Here is a 7,468-nt window from a genome sequence, read left to right on the forward strand (position 1 = left end):
AAACCACAATCTCCTACAAACACATTTTATATGGCAATAGAGTACACAGATACGCAAAATATACGTGAACCAAGTTTCCTTTTTTTTTTTTTGAGACGGAGTTTCGCTCTTTTTGCCCAGGCTGGGGTGCAATGGCACGATCTCGGATCACCGCAACGCCTCCCGGGTTCAAGTGATTCTCCTGCCTCAGCCTCCCGAGTAGCTGGGATTACAAGCATGTGCCACCACCCCAGCTAATTTTGTATTTTTAGTAGAGACGGGGTTTCTCCATGTTGGTCAGGCTGGTCTCGAACTCCCAACCTCAGATGATCCACCTGCCTCGGCCTTCCAAAGTGCTGGGATTACAGGCGTGAGCCACAGCGCCCGGCCTCCTTTTTTTTTAGACGGAGTTTCGCTCTTGTCACCCAGGCTGGAGTGTAATGGCGTGATCTCAGCTCACTGCAACCTTCACCTCCTGGGTTCAAGCGATTCTCCTGCTTCAGCCTCCCAAGTAGTTGGGGTTACAAGTGTGTGCCACCATGCCCGGCTAATTTTGTACCTTTAGTAGAGACGGGTTTCACCATGTTTGTCAGGCTGGTCTCGAACTCCTGACCTGAGGTGATCCACACACCTTGGCCTCCCTCAGGGCACTAGGCCTCGAAACAAAAGTTTCTTTTTTTTTTTGAGACGGAGTCTTGCTCTGTCGCCCAGGCTGGAGTGCAGTGGCGAAATCTTGGCTCACTGCAAACTCCGCCTCCAGGGTTCACACCATTCTCCTGCCTCAGCCTCCCGAGTAGCTGGGACTACAGGCGCCCGCCACCATGCCCAGCTAATTTTTTGTATTTTTAGTAGAGACAGGGTTTCACTGTGTTAGCCAGGATGGTCGCGATCTCCTGACCTCGTGATCCGCCCGCCTCTGCCTCCCAAAGTGTTGGGATTACAGGCGTGAGCCACCGTGCCTGGCCCACAAAAGTTTCTTTACCATAGTTAGCTTTAGTATGTGCAGATTTTTTTTCCATCAACTATTATTATTATTTGAGACAGTCTCGCTGTGTTGCCCAGGCTGGAGCAGTGGTGCAATCTCGGCTCACTGCAACCTCCACCTCCCCGGTTTAAGCAATTCTCCTGCCTCAGCCTCCCGAGTAGCTGGGATTACAGGTGTGCACCACCATGCCCGGCTACATATTTTTTTCAACTGCTGATTTCATCCTATTCTATTGAATTCTCCACCCATGAACCTGTAGTTTGGAAGAGACCAATCTAGGGCAGGTGGTTCCCCCTGGAATTTTTGGACCAGGCTGCAGTTTATCTGTAAAGTGGGGAGGGGAGGATCATGGTCACAGCTCTGCAGGCGGTGCAGACATTTAGATTCTCCCTCCATCCGGTTAAGACCTTGCTCTCATAAGGGCTGGCCACAGTCCAGAGCTTGGATGCTTCTGGTGAACAGGAGAGGCAGGTGGAGCTCAGCCTGAAGCTTAATAAACATCTGCTTATTAATTCATTTTTCTTGCCTGTCTATTTTGTGCCAGGCACTGTGCTAGGCCTCATTTGCTCTTCCGACCTTTTTTTTTGGGAGGAAGAACAACTCTTCCGTTCATACTCCCCAGAGTGGGAAAGAGCCTCCCAGAGGCTGCGATCATACCCCACCATCTGACCTCAAATAATACCAGCAACGCTCCTCTCTTCAGCCCTGACTATGGCCAGGTGCTGGGCTGAGCTGCTGTGTGTCACATCACTGCATCCTCACAAGAAATTTAGAAGGGCTTGTAATTTCCCCATTTTACAGGTGAGTTAACAGGCTGGGGAGGAGCAGGAACAGTCAGGACTGGAATCTAGCTCTGCTCCAAAGCCAGCTCTTAATTACCAACATGGGGATGGGGGTGGCGTGTTCCTGGCCCTCATTTTCCGGGAGATGGGTAACTCCCCCGATTTTGGCCCCCACATCCCTGAGAACCTTGGGGTCTGGCTGTAGGAGGTGGGGGAGCTCTGGGGGGTCCGCCCTGGCTAGTTCCTGAGAGCGCGTTAAAAGTAGATTCTCCTTTCGCTCCAACTTTCTCGGTGTCTCACTCTCCTGCCTTCTGGGCCCATTGGGCACACCGCCACCCAACCCGGGGACCCCCGGAGACTCGCCAGCTCTCCAGGATGGGAATTTCGTGATGTTCCCTGCCTGAGCTTCGGGGAGGGCGGGGGAGTGCTGTAAGGGGCTATCGCGCAAGTGCAGACCCTCTGCTTCTGCCGCAAACGGCGGGCCTCACCTGGATCCGGGGACTCTTCAACGAGGGGCGCTAGCCTGGCCCGACTGGGCGAGTCCCCGCGTCCCTGCCCGTTCCGTCGCTCAGTTCCACGACTCGCTCCCCTGCCGCCCCGCCTGTTCGCGGGTGGGTGGGCGCTTCCCTCGGCTCCCCGTGACACTTTGCAGACGCTCCCCGGCGCCGGGCATGGGCGCCGCCGCCGTCGGTCCCCGAGCCGGATTCCGCGCGCGGGTGGGTGAGCGCGGGGGGCCTCGGCCCCTCGGACCCCGGGCACCCGCGGGCGGGGGATGGTGGCCGCGTTTGCACCCCCGCCCTGGTGCATGTCCCCACTGGGATCTTTCTACGACCGCTCCCCCTCCCACCCGCGGGACAAAGGGCGGGGGCGGGGGGGGCGCACCCCCACGCGTGACCTTTCCCCGTACTGCGCACGCGCCCAGCCCCCACCACCAGGGGAGGGTCCGCCCGCCCACGCGAGTGCGGGGGAGGGGTGTGGGGCCCCGAAGGTAGGGGAGGCAGCGCTCACGGGCTGGACCTCCTCCTACCCTGGGAAGTTGGGGCAGTTTCCCCCTGCACCTGCCTCTTCCTTAGGCCTGGTAGTGGCCCGCGATGAGAGAGGGTCCTTCCCCTTCAGGCCAGGTGTCCCTGCTCAGGCGACCCCTTGGGGCACCCAGTAATTTAGGGCTTCAGCTTCCTTTTCCTTCGATACCCAGGAGCCCACGTCCCCAGCTCACTTCTCCCCCAGGACCTAGGCGGCTGGGCCCCCTGCCCCTGACTCCAGGAGCCCAGGAGTTTGAAGTCCAGGCGCGTTTTGCCTCAGTCCTGGGGTCCAGGCTCCCTCCTCCCTCAGACCAGGGGTCCAGGGCAGAAGGTCCCTCCTGTCTCACTTCACCTCCCCCAGGATGGACCCTCGAGTCCATCCGCGTCTCTCCATTTGTGGCTGCTGTTTCTGTCCAGTGCCCCTGAGGCCCTCGGCTGCTGGGGTCCGCAGGAAGCCGCGCCATGAATGACCGGAGCAGCCGGAGGCGGACAAGTGAGGAAGCTGGGTCCCCTTCCCTACCCTGGGTCCCAGTGCGGTCGGCTCCAGGCTGCCGTGGTTGGGGGGTGGCCCGAAAGGCCCGGGGAATTCTCTGGGGTAACCCGGGGCCTCTCCTCTCCAGTGAAGGACGATGAGACCTTCGAGATCTCCATCCCCTTCGACGAGGCGCCCCACCTAGACTCACAGATCTTTTACAGTCTGAGCCCCTCTCGGAGAAACTTCGAGGGTGAGCTGAGGGGGTGTGGAGGGACTGGAGTCAGCTGGGAAGCCAGGCCCTGAGTCCCAGGGTGTGACCTGGTCCCCCCACCCTCGCTGTGTCCCTAGAGCCTCCGGAGGCTGCGTCCCCCGCCCTGGCTCTGATGAACAGCGTCAAGGCCCAGCTGCACATGGCTCTGGAGAGGAACTCCTGGCTGCAGAAGCGCATCGAGGACCTGGAGGAAGAGAGGGATTTCCTGCGGTGCCAGCTGGACAAATTCATCTCTTCTGCTCGGATGGAGGCAGGTGTGTGTGGGGTGCTCTGATCCACCTGCCTCCCTGTCCTGCTACTGGGTACCCGCTCACCCAGACTCAAGGCTCCACTGTTTGGCTGGATGGGTGGGACCTGCCATGTTGGCCCTCTTTGCTAGTCCCCTCCCTGTTTTGGGCCCCCAGGCCCAGCTTCCTCCTCGCTTGATTCCAGGGCCTCATTCCCATGAACTGTCTACTGGGGCCCGTCCTCCTGCCTTCTCCGTCAGCTCCCCAAATCCCATCAGCCTCCAGTGCCCTGCCATCTGCTTCCTCAGCCCATGGTGACTTCAGGGACTCTGGCACCTGAGAGCCCCTCTCTTCTGACTCCTAGGGGGACCTTCCTTCATCTCTTTGGCTGAGAGGCCCACCCTACTTCTTTCGGTTTCCTCAGGGGGCCCCTGCTCCTCCTCCCAGCCCTGTCTTCTCCAAGATCCAAGAGTCCAGCCATCAGCCCTCCTCCTGTCTACCCCCCCCCCGCCCCCCGTGACAGCAGGCGCTGTCTTCCCACCCACCCTGTCCCATCCTTGGTTAATGAGCACTCCTTCCCCATCAAAGACATTAAGTCCCTTCCTTTGTGGGCCTTTTTGGGTGGCGACCCCAGCAGGTGCTGTCCCTCAAACCCTGCCCGATTCCTGGGCAGTCCCCACCCACATACCGTACTCTGCTATAATTCATGGCCAGAAGCAGCCCAGAGACCTCCCATAGCAGCCCCCAGCCCCAGCCAGTTCACAGCTAGCGTCTTCTCTTGACTGGTGGGACCCTGTGCCCTGCTTAATACATTTTGGACCCCAGCCCCATCCTCTTCCCCGGATGGTCAGGCTGTTTGCCAGACAGCCCATGTCCTGGAGAACCCACACTCTACCCCACCTACCCTCATCTCAGCCTTTCTAGCTCCTTGGCTGGGAAGACCCCTCAAAAGCTCCCACATCTCTCTTTGTGAATTCAATCCTTTCCCCCAAAAACTTGGGCAAGGGGGCTATGATCTTGTGGTGTCTCTGTTACTGGGAGCCCAGCATCTGGAGATCTGGCCTTTCCTCTGCTCGGGAACAAACCACCTCTGGCTGCCCTTGCCTGCCACTGTCTCCTCTCACTGATGGTTCCATCCTGGGTGACTGACTCCTTTGCACAGAGTTTGGCCCTGCGGCTTTGGCACTTTCCCAGTGGGGACCCTGGCACCAGAGCCCACCCCTAACCTGCGGTCTAGAGGAGTCTGTGTCTGGGCCTCCGCCTGCCGGCTCCCTCTGTCTAGATGGAGGTGGGACCCAGCCGCTGGACCCAGGGCCCCTGATTTCTCTCGGTCTGACCCCCCGACTCCAGCCAAAGCCTTGCTTGCCTCCTGGGTTTCCAGAGGCTACTCTCCAGAGGTCCCACCCGGTCCCCAGAAATCTCTCCCTCCCCTATGGGAACCACACATAGTCACAGGGGTCCTGAGGCCCCTGGTCGGCTGCCTCCCCAAGACCTCTTGCCAACCCAGGCCTCTGAGAAAATACTCCACCCATTACCACCTCCCACAGACCCCAGCTGGCTCTACTCAGCCACCAGCGTCTCTACCGTACTCCCTGTCCCTCTGTCTCTTTAGGGGACCAGCCCAGGTTGGGGGATCCAGTTCGGGGACTGCAGCCTCTCTCAGTCCCGGGACCTGTGATGGGATGTCTGGTCCCGTAGTTCATGTGTGTGTCTCTGTCTCCCCAGAGGACCACAGCCGGATGAAGCCTGGGCCCAGGCGGATGGAGGGGGACAGCCGTGGTGGGGCTGGGGGCGAGGCCTCGGACCCTGAGTCAGCAGCCTCCTCCCTCAGTGGAGCGTCCGAAGAAGACAGTGCCAGTGAGAGGAGGCGGCAGAAGCAGAAGGGAGGTGCTAGTCGGAGGCGCTTTGGGAAGCCCAAGGCCCGGGAGAGGCAGCGAGGTGAGTGGGGTACATGGGGTGGGCGCTGAGGGGCCTGGGCTGCTGAATTGCTGTGTGTCCTTCCCAGAGGCCCTCCTTTCTCTCCAAGCCCCTCCAGCCTTGCTGGAGAAAGACCCACCGGGTTCTGTCTCTCCCTCCTCCACGTGTGGTCCTGGGTTTTCTTTCTTTTTTTTGGGGGGGGGGGGGAACATTGTCTTGCCCTGTCGGCCAGGCTGGAGTGGTGCAGTGGAGCAATCTCACCTCACTGGAATCTCCGCCTCCTGGGTTCACGCCATTCTCCTGCCTCAGCCTCCCGAGTAGCTGGGACTACAGGCACCTGCCACCACGCCTGGCTAATTTTTTGTATCTTTAGTAGAGGCCGGGGTTTCACCGTGTTAGCCAGGATGGTCTGGATCTCCTGCCCTCGTTATCCGCCCGCCTCGGCCTCCCAAAGCGCTGGGATTACAGGCGTGAGGCCTGGGTTTACTTTAAATTTTCGTCCACCGTCGAGGGCAGGGCCACCTTGGGCACCTCCTTAACCTTCATCAGTAAGAAGGAGGTGCGCAGTAGGACCTACCTCACGGGGAGGGTGAGACTTGAATAAGTGAATTCACCTGAGACAGGGAAGGGAGGGTGATGTCTGCGGGGGTGGGGGGGTGGGGGGGTGCTGGGACCGCGTGGGTTGAACCCGGCCTCTTGGCTCATTTTGTCTCCTCACCCTCCTTCCTGGGCCTGCCTCTTCCCATTTCCCACTGGTCCAAGTTCTGGCTGCGCTTCTTCCCCTCCTCTCTGCCCCTTCCTTCCCTGTTGTTCTCCGTCTCCTCCTGCACCGGCCCGTGCTTCTGCTCGCCGAGATCCTTCCTTCACATGGCCGTTTTCCTTCCCGTGTCCGCCCCCTCGGTCTTGTCCCCCGCCCCTCACTTCCGTGTCCCCGCCTCCGCCCCTCAGTGAAGGACGCCGACGGGGTCCTCTGCCGGTACAAGAAGATCCTGGGCACCTTCCAGAAGCTCAAGAGCATGTCGCGGGCCTTCGAGCACCACCGCGTGGACAGGAACACCGTGGCGCTGACCACGCCCATCGCCGAGCTGCTCATCGTGGCCCCCGAGAAGCTGGCCGAGGTGGGCGAGTTCGACCCCTCCAAGGAGCGCCTGCTCGAGTACTCCCGCCGCTGCTTTCTGGCCCTGGACGACGAGACGCTCAAGAAGGTGCAGGCGCTCAAGAAGAGCAAGCTGCTGCTGCCCATCACCTACCGCTTCAAGCGGTGATCGCACCACGCCTCCGCGCCTCCGCCCGGGCCTTCCTCCCCCGCGGATCCCGGCCCTCCCCAGGCCCCCGGTGGATGACCTGCCCCTCTCCCCGCCGCACCCCTGCCCCTCCTCCTCGCTCCCTGGGTTGGGGGCTCCCAACCGGGCCCCCAAGCGCGACGGCCCCGGACCGGCCGCGGCCCCTTCCCGAACGCCGGCACCCCCTTCCGCTTGGGCTGCCCAGCCCTGTCCTCGCCGGGCCCCTTCCTCCTGGAAAACCAGGCAGGCGGGTGCCCCCCCCCCGCCTCGGGTGGGGGACTGTACAGACGCCATCTCCGCCCCGCCCGTGGAGGAGCTGCCCACCTGATTCCCGGACAGACCTCCCCAACTCCGCGTGAGACAGAGAATTATTCAGAGAATTTAAATTAAAAAACGACGTGAAAATTTGGAATAAACTTGGCTTCAGCCTCTTCCTAGGAGGGGGACCTGTCTGGGAGGGGGCGGCCGTTGCCCCGAAGACGGTGACGGGGTTGCGGGGGCTTCCAAGGGGGTGGGCGGTCAGGCGG

At 60.7% G+C, this 7,468-nt stretch overlaps 1 protein-coding gene across 2 annotated transcripts; it reads left to right on the forward strand.

The window, feature by feature from the left end:
- Positions 1-1,472: 1,472 nt before the first annotated feature.
- CCDC106 (coiled-coil domain containing 106) lies at positions 1,473-7,357 on the forward strand. Of its 2 annotated transcripts, none has more exons than XM_009233150.4 (6): positions 1,473-2,462; positions 3,186-3,261; positions 3,389-3,493; positions 3,592-3,768; positions 5,467-5,679; positions 6,607-7,357. In XM_009233150.4, the coding sequence occupies exons 2-6, from the start codon at positions 3,231-3,233 to the stop codon at positions 6,921-6,923; spliced, it is 843 nt and encodes a 280-aa protein (XP_009231425.2). In that variant the 5' UTR covers positions 1,473-2,462; positions 3,186-3,230; the 3' UTR covers positions 6,924-7,357. The 2 variants fall into 2 exon arrangements, with proteins under 2 accessions (XP_009231425.2, XP_054395083.2); XM_054539108.2 differs by having other exon boundaries at positions 1,979-2,466.
- The last annotated feature ends 111 nt before the right edge of the window (positions 7,358-7,468 follow it).

The sequence above is a fragment of the Pongo abelii genome, chromosome 20 (assembly GCF_028885655.2).
Source record: "Pongo abelii isolate AG06213 chromosome 20, NHGRI_mPonAbe1-v2.0_pri, whole genome shotgun sequence".
Lineage (NCBI taxonomy): Eukaryota > Metazoa > Chordata > Mammalia > Primates > Hominidae > Pongo > Pongo abelii.

Bases quoted from the DNA above. Each gene is read 5' to 3' on its own strand.
- CCDC106 (XM_009233150.4), top strand. From the start codon at position 3,231: ATGAATGACCGGAGCAGCCGGAGGCGGACAA. The intron at 3,262-3,388 runs GTGAGGAAGCTG...TCTCCTCTCCAG, and splicing joins GAGCAGCCGGAGGCGGACAA to TGAAGGACGATGAGACCTTC. The intron at 3,494-3,591 runs GTGAGCTGAGGG...CTGTGTCCCTAG, and splicing joins CTCTCGGAGAAACTTCGAGG to AGCCTCCGGAGGCTGCGTCC.